The following is a 14,927-nucleotide window of genomic DNA, read 5'->3' as shown; positions in this document are numbered from 1 at the left end:
GGACTGGGGCTTGCTAGTTCTCCTTTTGCTTAAACATTGACTTTAGATCTGTTTCCTCTGAAGCAACCTCCATAATCATCACCTCCTAGACCATTACTTGCTTTTCTACCACCCGCACTTCTCTAATACACCACATATTTAATCCTTGATGGGATTGGCATAAGGGGCACCGTCACGACTGCTGGTCAAGACACTGCCCTGGCAGGAGGCCCTGAAGCAAGACTCTGGTCTTAACATTAAAATTAGGGCAACTTTTAGTAGATCGCCTACTTGCAAGTGTTACAAGCATTTTTGTGAGTAACTAGTGCAAGTTACTTGATTGTGTATACTTATTATCAACCAATGTTTTCTAAATTTTTCATCTCCACAGCAGCCAACATCCCCCGGTAGTGGCATGTTTGGGTCCAGTAGCAGAGGTGGAGGATTTTTCAGCGGGCTTGGTGGGAAGCCCAGCCAGGAAGCAGCCAATAAGAATCCATTTGGTACTGCTGGCAGCGGGTTCGGGTCACCGGCTGCCACAAGTGAGTAAGACTTGTAATGTGAAAGAATAAGGGGAACCACATTTCCTTCTGCACGTAGACCAGTAGTGTATTTATAACCATCAGGATGAGAGTGCTGAAAATCATTAAATTGTCCTGTTTTGGTCAGTGGGATAAAGCGAACAGGACTGACATTCTGATTTATAGACAGGAGAGGGAGAGGTAATATATGGTGTCCTGTAACTTTCAGTTCCTGAAGCACATGACCCATCATTTGGTATGAGTGGTGAGAGAATTATTTAAGGGTTGTATTGTGATATAGTGCACCTGCAAAGAACAATGTGTGAACTCCTTTAGTGCCCATCACATGGTATCAAGTTATTTTTTTTTGCTGGGGGCATCCAGTGACTTCAAAACAAGTGAGATGCATTCTACATCAATCATCATTCCCTTTCTCCATACAGCCTCTTTCCCTCTCAACTTTTCTCTACCACTTCTACGCTTGTGCCTGTGTGTCCAGTCACCCTCTTTCCTATTGTGGGGATGGTCTTTCTTGAAGTCCAAAGACAAGCCTTTGATATTGAAAGCTATCAAAATCTATTCTTCAATGCACCTTTTCTAGTCTTAATTACTATTTCCATACTCTAATATTCATCCTATCATGTTTTGTTTTACTGTGCATGGTTGTCTTTTTGGCCCCCAATGTCAAAGATTTTGAAGGCACATATTCTAATGGAGAAAAGGTGGAGGGCTATAGTACTCTGCTGACCAGAATGGGTGGCAATCAGAGTCTAGAGTAAGTGTTGTCAAACAATGAAATTCAGAGAAAATTCTCGTACAAGGCCCCCAGTAAAGTCTACACTCATGACAAATGCAACACCTGAGGACTTGCGCTCTAGGATTCAGGTTCAGTCTGAGCATCAGCTGCATGGCAGAGAACGCGCTCCAAAGACCATGCCTTACACCTGGAACTGCCTCTGAAAAGGCAGTGGACATAAACACCGATCACAGCTCCAGAACCATCTTTGCACTGAAAGGTATTTGGCACTGGAGAAGCCTTGAGAGCAGGGCCTGAACCTTAGGTGGCAAATGACGCCATCTCAACCCTGAAAGCATGGTCTGCCTACATCAGAGACTTGGAAGTCAACCTAGTAACCAACACTGGCCTTTTCACTATGTGAATCAACACCATCAAAAAATCAATGTGAGCAGCCTGGTTTAAGTCAACATAAGATCTATATAGATACTGTGACAGGGAACATTTGATCTCAACCTCCACAGCTTACTTCAGCTAAGGAGGAGCTCTGAAAATGTCCTCTCCCTAAAAAGCAAAGACCAATAGAGATAACCTTGGTATGAGTACATTGTTGGTTCTACAGCAGGTTCTGTCCTTAGAACTGTAACAAGTCACGCGATGTCCTTCTGATAACATCTTCTATCATGCGGATATTTAGCAGTGGTGAACGACTACAAGGTAAACCTTGCTGTAGCAGAGAAAGGTGAGACTTTTCTCATCTAGAAGCTCTAGAAAACAAAGCGATTGGTGCAGTATGTGCCAACTTGCTCAGAAGCAAGTTGAAAGGCTCCAGCGAAAACTTTAAAGACAGCATTTATACATGGCAAATCACCCTACAAGTCGAGAATGTATGAAAAAGCGCCAGGGGATCCCTTATACATCAGGTGCCACTTGTTATCTGATTCAGTAGTGGTCCACAATGCTTCAGAAGGGCTTGCACTTCTGAAGCACCTGACAAAGAAACGCCGCCTGACAAAGCCAGCACATCAGTGGTGCTGGCAAAAGGGTTAGCCATTGATACTACCACTCAATGGCAGACAGCTAACTCTGTCTGACTACTGTCACAATTGTGACGGGTACTGCTGGTAGAAAACGGAGCCTCTAACAAAATACCTTTCAGAGGCTTACAGGAAGTGATAAAATGAAGTCATCCAAGAAGAACAAAGCCGTATTTACAACAGTTACTAAACATACCTTACTCATATTCGCGAAATGAGTAGACCGGAGTACACCATTAGAACAATGCTTACAACCATATGCATCTTGAACTGCTAAGTGAGACATCCATACATTATACATTCTTCTACAATATACAATGTCTCTGAATTTGCACTGAATGTCTGGATGCAAATATATGCACCTTATCTCTCGAGCTGATATTGAAATTGTCAAAAGCACCACAAGACCGCTTTCATGTCTGTATGGGCGCAGGAACTCCCATCTGAACAATGTATTGTAAGGATAAACTTTGGTTTTTATCATGTTTTGGTAACAGGACTTTGATTGAAACCAAAACGTATTTGTAAATTGTGTTGGCGGGACTCACTCTAGTTATGCTTAGTCTCTTACTTGTTTAAAGGGAGTGCTGTTTGCACTTAAAGCATTCCCACACTCAATCCGATTTGTCTCCAGGACTGCACTAATTCTGTTTTGTCCATACACTTATTTACATTCTGTCAGTCAATGTGTATATGTTTGTGAGGCCTCTGCTACCCACTTTGTTTTGCAAGATGATCTAGCAGTTTATAGAGTAATTTGGATGGTGTCGTCAATGATGTAATTTGAGCTGTCTTCAATTATGTTATCAATGATGTAATTTAACCTGTCATGAGCGATGTAATATGAGAGGTCATCAGCAGTGCACTGCTGTTGTGTGAGCTAATTATATCTTGATGTCCGTGTGTTAACCGGCTGCAGGGGATGGGTGTTGGGGAGGTTGGGTACGGTGGGTCCTGCCACAGGCCTCCATCATCTTGATATTGTTAGATTTGTGACTGTTAATTCAGACAGTCTGCGAAGCCAGTGGTCAAGTGCCCCGTTCTTCTTACCTCTTCCTAAATGTAGCGCTGCACAGTGGGTGGTCATTACTGCCTTATATCGTTAGAATGTTGTTGGGTGAAAGAGTATGATTGCTGTGTCTGTGACCTTGCCAAACCAGTTTTTCAAAGAGAAGCTGTGCCCGGAGAGTCCAATGGAAGTATGCTTACTCCTGCTTTGAAGTTGACCTGTGCAGTGTGTGGTGCAACCCTGCTCACTAGGGCCTTTTTCCCAACTCTAGATACCACCACCTCTTTGTTCGGAAACAGTGGGGCTAAGACCTTTGGATTTGGGAGTTCATCCTTCGGTGAGCAGAAGCCCTCGGGGACCTTCAGTGCTGGTGAAGGAAGTGTAGCAAGTCAAGGATTTGGGTTCCCAAGCCCAAGCAAAACAGGTACTGCTGATACTGCTTCGTCTGTGCTGGGAGGGCTCTGTGCCTAAACAGTATACCTACTTGCCTCTATGGATCAAAGCTCTTTATACCACTCACACTGTTCAGGCAGGGCCTGAAAAGTGTAGCCACCAAGCCAGGTCTAACCAGTGTACACCCTCACATAGCAGAGGTATGGATCACCTGTTTCATACCGTAGGCCGGTCCGTACCCACTCACACCTTCCAAGCAGGACATAACCAGTGTTCCTGCCAAGTAGGATGTAACCAGTGCATGCACTCAAATAGCTCAGGTATGGTTTACCTGTTGTGTACTGTAAACAGGTCCGTACCCACTCTCACTTTGCAAGCAGTGCATAACCAATATACCTGCCAAGCAAGATGTAACCACTGTACCTTCTTGCACATACTAAATGGCATCTAAATAGTGCATCCTCCAAGCAGGCTTTAATCAGTGTATCTAACCAGGGTTTAATTTGTGAATAAACTATTTAGGAGGAAATGAATTAAATGTGGACCTATAATATATAAAGACAATATGTGACCAGAAAAGTGAAAGTATCAAAAATGCGTTTGTTATCATTTTTATAAATTAACTGTTTTTAACAATAATTTTTTGTAATATGTAATCATTTTACCAATAAACGAAAAAACAAAAATATAACCTCAATAATAATTTTTGATAGACTTGTTATTTGTATCTTGGCCTATGTATTGGGTTTACAAATGAATGTATGATTACTAATAATATTCACACCTACTTATCCATTCATACATGCCTAATGATGTAATGTAATAAAACATGTCATTTATGAAGTTTTGTTTCATAAATATAACATTTTATAAAAGAATAAAGTCCAAATAATACATTTTTAAACTCGAAACAATACATTTTATACATATACTATTTTAGACAATCAGACAGTGTGGTCATGGCTAACCTGATTCGTGTCTAAACGCGTTACGGCGGTACGCCTTCATCAGGTAGCTATGCTGCTTTAGTAAAATCTACAAAGGAAGCATAAACACAAGACAATGATTCTGGTCACATAGCGAGGGTCCTACTAATATAAGTAAGAAACACTTATTTGAAAAACGGAAAGATTAATTTAAAAACGTCACAGAAGTTGCAGATAAATAAAGGAAATTAGAGGAAAATAAATAAGGTGTCGAACTACTTCTAAGTTTTAAACTAATAAAGTTTCCATAAAAACCGATCACTATGAAATGGTGAAAAAGATGATAAAGAGAAAAGAAGGGAGGAAGACCACTTAAATCAAGAAGCCGTGTATATACAAGATTAGACCTTAATCCCAAAGTAGAGCTGTAGGTGATAGTGATAAAGGAATAGGTGGTATAGAAGATGTTTTTTATATATATGCTCTTACAGAATTCCTTAGTCGATCTAGTATATCCTCTAAAGGTGGAGCTTGGGTGGATATGGATAACAACACTAGTTATAGTGGAACCACCTATAAGGCAATGGAAAAAGTATGCAAGACTGAAAAATATACATGCAAGCGGCCTATAAATAGAACATCCTGATCGTGTGGATATTTGAAGAGGAACACTCAGAAGCTTTCCTGATTATCATTGGTTCATAAAAGGTTTTATAACTACGCAAAGTGGTTGGGAGTAAGTTGATTGTAAAAGGGGGCTTATATAGCTCCGTGAACCCAGCGATAAAAAACATAGAACGGACAAGTGAAATAATTCACTCTAAAATCGATTTAGTAAGAGACAGATAATTCATGTGTCTCCGAGCCATGTCATGGCAATACAATGATAATCGTGGATATTTAAAATGTGAACTTTCGGAGTATTAATATCTTGCCTCTCTGATATCTTTTAGTGAGAAGATCTTGTAGGGGGAGAAATTTTATTTTCTCCACTTAATCAGTACGGCATAAAAAACAAGTTTCTTAAAATGGTACATACACAATAGGTGGGTTCCTGTACAGGGAAATACAACAGGCAACTGGAGAATGAAACTACTAGTCTTAATGTGTAGCGCGGCAGTGCATAATATATGACAATTACGCGTGCATCTGACCTGGTTTATATCTCCGAACGTTGTAGATAGACTGAAGTGTCTCTCGGGGACCCGAAGTATTATAGAAAACGCATGTTGCGTAATGAGGTAGAAATACAGGCAGTACGCTCCTACATAAAAAAACATGAGGAAATGACTTATAGACAGAAATGCTAAGACGGTAATAGTTGAAACTGAGTATGGTGTGTTAGTCGCACGCTAACTTAGTTATTTTGTACCTTCAAATGGTATAAACAGGCCGACGTCTGATCACATCACAAAGACGCCTTAAATCACTGACGAGGTCTCCGCATCAAGTTCCCGGTGTCCGCAGTTTTCCCATGTACCTTTGCGTTCCCCCGTACAGGTGTTCCACAATGCTGTGCCAAGATAGGCACGCCAAACGGGTTGTCGCAATGTCGTGGATTTTAAACTCGATATGGGAGTGTTCAGGCAATATTTCCATTTCCGGAAATGGTGGTAAACATACCTGATAGGTATATTGTGATAATGGGCGGATCCGGAACTTCTTGTGAGTGTAGCTCAGAAAGGGACGATATCGGAAGGTAGTTTGCAATGAAAAACAGGTCCGGAACTTCTTGTGAGTGTAGTTCAAAGTAAGACGATGTCAGATCCGCCATTTTGGAATGGGGATCAGATATATTTCTAGCTAAAAAGATCGCATGATGTGGGTTCTCTTATGGCATGTGTAATCCTCTAACATGAAGATGATTTCAAGAGAAATTAATTTCACAGCTTCCTAGATTATATGTGAGAATTATTTTTAAATGAAACTATAGCAGGGTAGTAATCCCCATATTCAAATAATGTGAATAATAATAAATGCATGTAATCTGAGCTGAAGTCTGACTTGTCTATATATGTATCAGAGTGTACCACTATAAAAGATGGACTGACTACATAGTTCGGATCAATTAATCTGCAGATTTTTAAGAAAGCACAACAACGGATATTGTCCTATATGGACTTTATTAAGCTGTTGACATCAGTGGATCGACCCATATCTGAAGTTAACAAGTTCATATGATTTTACTTATAACCTCTAGTCAGAGATAACTGATCCTATGTTATGGATACAGGCCTTAGATTCTTCAGCTGTTATATCGAATCACCTGATCCCACGGGATTTCACTGTTCATCCCATGTTTGTATGTATCAAGAGTATAGATCCAGAACACCTCTCTCCGTTTACGTATTTCCATACTTTTACTCCCCGAGTGTGGGAAGTTGGCCTGGTATATGATGATAACTATTCTAGTGAGCACCTTGCACCAGTCCAAACAACCCTTATGGTGATGGTTGTAAAGTCAACCTTATAGACCAGCTATCCTAGGGGTAGCATGGACAGAGACGTCTTAGGCTAAACTCAAGAGGGCATATACCATATGTAACCTCTTTAATACCAAATGAAAGGACACCACACAGGATATATATATAAAATATATATGTTATTTATTACTAGACAAACCATCTGAACTCTTTATGAGGTCAGAGGCACAAGCACAATACAAGATATTCAATTAAAATACAATAAGTTGCACAAAATACAGTAGGGCCCTAGGGGCACGCTAAACCATATACTAAAGTAGAGGTATAAGGACCACTGCACGGAAAGTAGGCCTAGGGAATCGCTGGGGCTACGCTGAGCTACCAAGAGTTAGGCAGCAGGAGGCCCACAGGATGCGTGTTCAGTGTCTAAACACACACGCGTGTTACCATAGAGAATGAATGGGAACGTAAAAGATGGAAACTAGTTCTTTAAGGGCACTTCTGACTGGACTCGGTGAGAGTTACTTGAAACCTAGTTAGTTGGATAGTTAATACCCACAGGAGCACCGGAGTACTCGCGTTACCTCACCTACAGGAAGCGGGTGCATAGGTGTCAAAGTGTGTTGGGTTTCGTCGTCGAATCCTATGGAGCCTGGAAGAAAGATGCTGCAGGCGACCATGAGAGAAGTGTCGGGATGGATCCAAGGGTGGATCGAAGATGAAGAGGACCTGAAAACAAAGGGGACAGAGTCTGGGTCACTAGCCAGTGACCAGGAAGGAACCAGGCGATGTCGCGAAGCAATCAGGCGCTGCCGTGAAGCTTGTCTCTGCAGCCACGTGGACCAGGAGGCGTCGACGACGACCAGGAGTCAGGCACGGATTGTCCCACGAAGGATCTCGCTGTCGGCGGTGTCTGCTTCAGGATTGGAGTCAACAAGCCTTGGCAAAGGCAACCCACGCAGGAAACAAAGTTGGCTTCTTGCTCAGACCAGCAAGGTCTGAGGGGCTGCTTCTTCTGAGTGAAGCAAGGGCCAGTCTGAAGCAACCATAGCCTCGGTGTAAATTCAAAGGTGCGTCGCCAAGATGGCCACTAGCCAACGGGCAAGTGACCGGGCAGACACGTCGAGCAGGAAAATGCAGAAGGGCCCCACGCAGAACTCGTGGAGTGTGCAGGGCTGATCTTCGGTGCAGATGATGCTCGGGGCTGGGACTTCTCAATCCCCAATGCACAGCTTCGAGGGTGCCTCGTCAGCTGCACAATTAGCAAGTCGCAGACTTTTCAAGATGGCCGGTCCCACGTCTCTTGTCGCCTCCACAGGTTTCCGCTCTGCTGGGACTGTGGATCGGGCTTTTGGATGTCTGGAAGTCCGGTTCTCACCAAGCTCTGTGCTCGGGCTCCGGCGGGAGCGTCGACAAAGCAAGCCGTTGATCGTTGGATGGTGCCTGCTTGTGCAGGGTGGTCACTCATTGACCACAAGGGATATTCTTCAGTCGTCTTCTTGCAAAGTAGATCGTCGAAGGTCCAGAGTTTCGTTTCAGAGTTTGTCAGGATTAATCTAAAGTCTTGGGACTCAGCTCCTACCTATATACCAGATCTAGGGGCTGGATTACTTACTAGGTCCCTCCTAACGGTGGGACCAGGGAAGGGGGTGGTTACACCCCTTTCCCTTTGTCCAGGTTCGCGCCAGAGCTGGGGCTGGAGTGCCCCAGCACCGGTTTGAACTGGACTATGCATGGGGCACCTAGTGTGCCCCAGGCAGTGTCTCCTTTCTTTCAGCCCTCCCTGCCCTAATACACAAGAGCCTGTCTGGGGTGGTGCTAGCACCTCCCAAGACAGGAAACCTATTGTCCGAGCCTCCCTCGCTGGAAGGACTCCCAGCAGCAGGAGGTCAGACTTGTGTCTGTGGCAGCAGCATCCATTTTGTGATGCTGAGGCTCTGGTTAACTTTAACCGGGATTAGTAGGAACAACACGTCTTCTCCCTCTAGAAGGGTGGAATGCTACCCCCGTCGCCAGAACTGGCGTGGGGGTAGTATTCCAAATCGTATGACCCCTTACTCGACATGTTTTGATAAAGCCAAAAACAGAGTTAGCATTTAACCGCAAGGTTCATAATGCACTTAAGAGTATATGGTATGGCAATATCCTAGAACAGCTATACGGACATGGTTCCGAAAGCTGCAGACAGCCTCAGCTCATGCTAGAGCACCATCTCACATAAAACCAAGCACTCTGCCACCAGGATTGTTAAGGCCTGCCATGGGAGTGACTTATAGGTATATATGTGTCTAGATATAAGGTTAGATATAGGAATACTATAGCTAAGCAAGGGGTGATTACTTCACCTTGCCCCAGCTGAATGATCAGCTAGTTGTGTCAATTTGGATGGCCAGCCAGGGATGGCAAAAGATATGCTGCAGCCCCTGGTAGGCCTTGGATGCACCTATGCCCTGGGTACCTATAGTACACTCTACAGGGGCTCATAAGGTGACCCAAAATCCAATTGGAGATGTGCCTAAGGTACATGGAGTCCATTTTACAGAGAGAGCAGATAGCCTGGCGTCCTGATTAGCAGGATCCCAGGCCAACTAAGTCGAAGCTAAACACTAGGCAAAAAATCTGGGGTAACCATAGTCCGGTATCCACCTTCCTACACTGAGTTGATGTGTACTTTTTCCAAAATTAGCCATTGTATTTCCTGAGCTGTATGTTGGGCTTGCATATAGTGTCTGACCAACGGGGCAGTAATTTTGTTTGTTCATATGGCTGACCTGTGTTCAGTTTAACGAGTAGCCATAGGACGGGAAGTTTCCCCAACATATCCAAGATTGCAAGAGCATAAAATTAGATACATAATATTAGTGGTCTTGCAATTCGTTAATGATTTCAATTTAATATTGATTCCATTTAGCTTGTATGTGGTAGTTTCAATGGCAAATTGGCATGCAACAGAGGACATGCATTTATAATTACCAATAGGAAAAGTGTTGCCTAGTAAGGATGTCTGTAAGAGATTTCTTTATGAGGTTTTCATTCTTGAATGCACAATCATGTCTTTAAGATTTTTATTTTTTCTATGTGCAAAAAGATGCTTGGCTATTGAGTTTTCGCGTTCTCTAGTAGCATTGAGAATATGGCAATTGCTGTTTATAATGTAGCACATGTTTTTCGTTCATCATAGAATGGCGTGTAACAAACACAGTCTGGGATTAGACGTTTTAGGATGTTGCATCTGTAAATGTTTATCGTAAAAACGAGCACGTTTATACGAATCCCGCACTAGGCGTCTGGGGTATCCTCGAGCCACAAACTTGGCTTTCATCTCCATGGGTCTGGAGTCAAAATCCTTTAGAATGGTACGGTTCCTGCGAAGGAACTGTCCAAAGGGAATACTGGTCTTTTGGGACTAGAGATGATAACTGAAAATGCAACAACGTGTTGCGAGCCATGGGCTTTGTGTATAGATCCACTTCCAAATGATCTCCATTATTCTGAATAACTATGTCTAGGAACTCCACTTTGATATTACTGGAGTTTGCTGTGAAAATATTACTGTCACGCAAATTTATCCAGGACACAAATTCTGAGATCTCTTCTTGATTACCTGTCCAAATGAAAAATACATAGTCTATATATCTAGACCACATATTGACTGATTCACTTTAAGGGAGCGATTTCATTGTCAATGTATTTGGATTCAAAGAGGGCCATGTAAATGTTGGTCACTGTGGGGGCACAAGTTGCCCCCATACTTTACTCCCTTGGTTTGTTTACAAAGGGCCCGTTAAACTCAAAAGTATTTTCTTGGAGAATTACTGTGAGACCGTCTATTATAAATTCTTGGGGACAGTCCATGTCAGAAGTATCCATGAACTATTCGACGGCATCTATAGCACCCTGTTGTGGTATGTTGCTATATAGAGCCTCTGTGTCCATGGTAAGCATAGTTTGGGTTAAAGCATTGAAGTGAAGATTTTCCACTTTGTTTATGATGTCCCAGGTGTCCTGAATGTAGGATGGTATCTTAGGGACATGATGTCTCAATATGGTGTCTACGTACTTAGATAGTAGCTCTGTTACTGAACCAATTGTGGTAACTATTGGACTATAGGGAGCATCCGTACTGTGTTTGTGAATTTTGGGGATGCCATAAATAGCAGCCATCTTTAGTTTCAGTATTAAGGTATTCCCATTTCTTATCACAAATATGATTATTGCTGTGGTTAGTTTTTTAAAAACTAAGTTTGAAGATTGCTATCTTGGGAGCTACTTGTTCCAAAAATGGTAGAAAGGTGGACATAGGTGTTAGACCTGACCGTATTTTGACAGATGAACATAGTATGGTCTTGTACCTTTAAAGTGAGAATGCAACCTGATCTTACTGAAGATCAGGTTACATTGAAGAGATATTGAAGAGTCTCAAATGTATTTGTTTTTGTGTGAGGCACATAAGACAATCCTTTAGTCAGAAGCGATTCAGTGGAAAAATCCAATCTTTGGCTACTCCTGTTGAAAATAGGGATATCATTCAATCTCACAAATACTGGCTGTGTCTCGTCACCAAGTATTGGTTTCTCGTTCTTATGTGCGTATTGATTCTGTGCTTGCTGATAATGACTTTGAGATGATTCTGTATTATTGTCAGCTAAGTAAGGGTAGACTTTCTCCTGGCAAGCAAACGTAATTGTCTTTTTTAAGTTTGTCTGTCTTTCTTTTTAATAAAGAATCGTTGTATAAAGGCATATCTTTTTCTACCTCTTTAAGCAATTTAGTAGCTTCTTCTTGAGCCTGACTATTTTTAATCTTTGCTTCAAGTGTTTGCACTTCCTCTAAAAGTGTCTCTACTATTTCTTTGGCTGTCTCGATAATGAGCATCTGTTGGCTATGAGAGCCCAACGCTTCTAAAAACATCTTCTATACCACATATATTTTTATCACTATATCACCTACAGCTCTACTTAAGGTCTAATCTTGTGTATATACACGGCTTCTTGATTTAAGTGGTCTTCCACCCTTCTTTTTTCTTTATCAACCTTTTTCACCATTTCACGGTGATCGGTTTTTATGGAAACTTTATTAGTTTAAAACTTAAAAGTAGTTTGACACCTTATTTATTTTCCTCTAACTTCCTTTATTTATCTGCAACTTCTGTGACATTTTTAAATTAATCTTTCCTTCTTTCAAATAAGGGTTTCTTACTTTTATTATTTCATAGGACCCTCGCAATGTGACCAAAACCATTTTCTTTCATTTATGCTTCCTTTGTAGATTTTACTAGACCAACATGGCTACCATGATGAAGGCGTACCGCCGAAACGCGCTGAGACACGAATTATGTTAGCCATGACCACACTGTCTGAATGTCTAAAATAATATATGTATGGAATTTATTGTTTTGAGTTTAAAAATGTATTGTTTGGACTTTACTCTATTATAAAAGTTTATATTTGTAAAACATAGCATCATAAAGGACATGTTTTATTACATTACATCATTAGGCCATGTATGAATGGATAAGTATGGGTGAATATTATTAGTAACAATCATACATTCATTTGTATACCCAATACATAGGCCAAGATAGAAATAACAAGTCTATCAAAAAATTATATTGATGTTATATATTTAGTTTTTTCGTTTATTGTTTATAATGATTAAATATTCAAAAAAACTATTGTTCGAAACAGTTATTCTATCAAAAATAATAAAGATTGTATTTTTGATACTTTCGCTTTTCTGGTCACATATTGTCTTTATATATTTTAGGTCCACTTTTAATTTATTTCCTAATAGTTTATTCACATATAGTATTCGACCCTGATTTAGGAAATTTATTCCGGGGTACCCCTATTTCCACTCATAGTCTAAGCAGGGTATAACCAGCCTAGCTGCTCACTCTTGTTGAGCAGACTCTACGAGTGTACTCTCCTAATCTAGGCAGGGTTTAATCATTGTATACCATCATCAGGGTATAATCAGTGAGCCGACACACCCATCAAGCAGCGTCTAACCAATGCATCTGTCATGTTAGATCGAAGTGAATAAACTAAGCAGGGTAAAGCCAGAGCACCTACGCTCTCAGTATAGACGGAGGTTAATCATTGTACATAATAAGCAGGGTTGAGCCTGTGTGCCACTCCTAACCACCAATGCACATTTAACCTTTGGACTCGCAGGCAGGGATTAACCAGTGCACACACTCCCTCAATCGAGGTAGGTTTTAACATTTAAAAACCATAAGCATAAACTAATCAGTGCCTGTACTGCCTCAACATATACCACTTACATGGTTGAGGCAATTCCTACACTCGCACTGTCTAGACAGGGCTACATTTTATGCCACGACCAAGCAGCATCTAACCAGTGCACTTGCTCAGCTTTGTCTTTACATGTTTCCCACCAAGCAATAGCTAATCTGTGTAGTTGCCAAGCAGGATCAAACAAGTGCACGAACGGATGGTAGGCATGGTTAAATTGTATGCCACGAGTAGGACGGACTAGTGACCCTGCTAGTTAAACCCAAGCAGGGTTAACTAGTGCACTAACTAAAGGTAGGCAGGCTTAATCGTATGCCATGCATATGATCTGACTAATGTGCATGCTAAGAACTCTTAGCGTGGGTCCAAGAATGGTCAAATTAGTGCTATCACTCAGTCCCAGTACAAAGATGTAGATTCTTAACTCACCCACACCAGCTAAGCTGTATCTACCAAGTGTAATAATCACGTGGCAAGCAGTGCTAAGTTACCAGCTAAACAAAGCACAATGTATGCACACTTACCTACCAAACAAGATGCAAGGTCCACACACAAGCCAACCAGGAGTTGTCCTTTCCCCATCTTACTGGCTGAGTAAAGGAAGAACAGTGTGTCTCTGACCTCATCTTCTGCACGAGAGGAATATTCTTCTCAATACAACCAGTGTGACTTGGCACCATACGGACAAATGTTTCTTTTAATGATGCTTACTATACCTCTCTCTGAAAGATGGATGACTGGTGGTCCTGCTGGGATTTTAACTTGTGACCAGTAGGTCACAGTAGATGTCTAAGGTGTCACTCTTCCATCATGCGGTTTAAGTTGGACCTCCTTTCATGCAGTCCCAGCAGCCTACCAAGTAAATTTCAGGCCTTTAGAGCACGGGTAAAGATTTTGTGTTAGTGCATAGTCTCAGTCCAATCTGTCCACTAGAGCCAAACTTAAGTTGCCTTCAGTTCTATCAGTAGATCCGGTCAGAGCTAGCCATGTAGTAACAGTTATGCAAACTTACTGCAGATATTGATGGTTATAGGAATTGGTCCAGGACACCGCCTTCCCTCGTTCTTCTTTTATCATTTGGCTGCCAGGGCAGGAATCAAGGTTGGAACTTTCAGAGCTGGAATAAACAATGACAATCAGTCTCTTTCATGATACTGTCACAGCATGTGAGAAAGGAGTCTAAAGTTATGTGCAAAAGGCATACTGTCTCTGAGGCGTGAACACAGGAAAGACACTTCAGCCTGAGGCAAAATGCTTCAGATTATTACTTTTGTATGTCCCTTAGGGCTCAACCAAAAAGAAATGTATCCTGCAGCTAGTGGAAACACTTGCAAGCATTAGCACCTCATGGTAACCAAGACACTAGCGTTTGGATCTTGCCTGGCATGTCACTGGTGGCCCCCTATTTGTGATTAAAGCATCTACATGTAGAGTATAAAAAAGATTTGGGGAAATGCTTCCCTTCATAACGTAACATGTGTATTTGTAAAGAGCACGTTCACCCATACGTCTCTTGGCGCTGAATAACAGATGTTTGTTACCCAACTCAATGGTACTCATTTTATCAACCTCAGATGGATGAAAGGCTGAGTGGACCCGCTGGGATTTTAACCTGTTACTATGAGGTCGAACACAGGCCCCTGCAG

At 41.8% G+C, this 14,927-nt stretch overlaps 1 protein-coding gene across 4 annotated transcripts in view; it reads left to right on the top strand.

Moving 5' to 3' along the window:
* Positions 1-14,927, top strand: part of NUP214 (nucleoporin 214) — a 438,399-nt gene that overhangs the window by 328,102 nt on the left and 95,370 nt on the right. For 2 of the 4 annotated variants that reach the window (XM_086924798.1, XM_086924796.1), the window contains exons 31-32: positions 371-521; positions 3,554-3,706. In XM_086924798.1, the coding sequence (XP_086780924.1) occupies positions 371-521; positions 3,554-3,706 (304 nt within the window). The remainder of the gene's footprint in view (positions 1-370; positions 522-3,553; positions 3,707-14,927) is intronic. The other 2 variants (XM_086924800.1, XM_086924799.1) reach the window with 1 other exon arrangement.

This window comes from Lissotriton vulgaris, chromosome 5 (assembly GCF_964263255.1).
Source record: "Lissotriton vulgaris chromosome 5, aLisVul1.2, whole genome shotgun sequence".
In the NCBI taxonomy this organism is placed as follows: Eukaryota; Metazoa; Chordata; class Amphibia; order Caudata; family Salamandridae; genus Lissotriton; species Lissotriton vulgaris.
The sequence above is the reverse complement of the archived record's forward strand: the minus strand, read 5'-3'. Positions and strand labels throughout refer to the sequence as shown.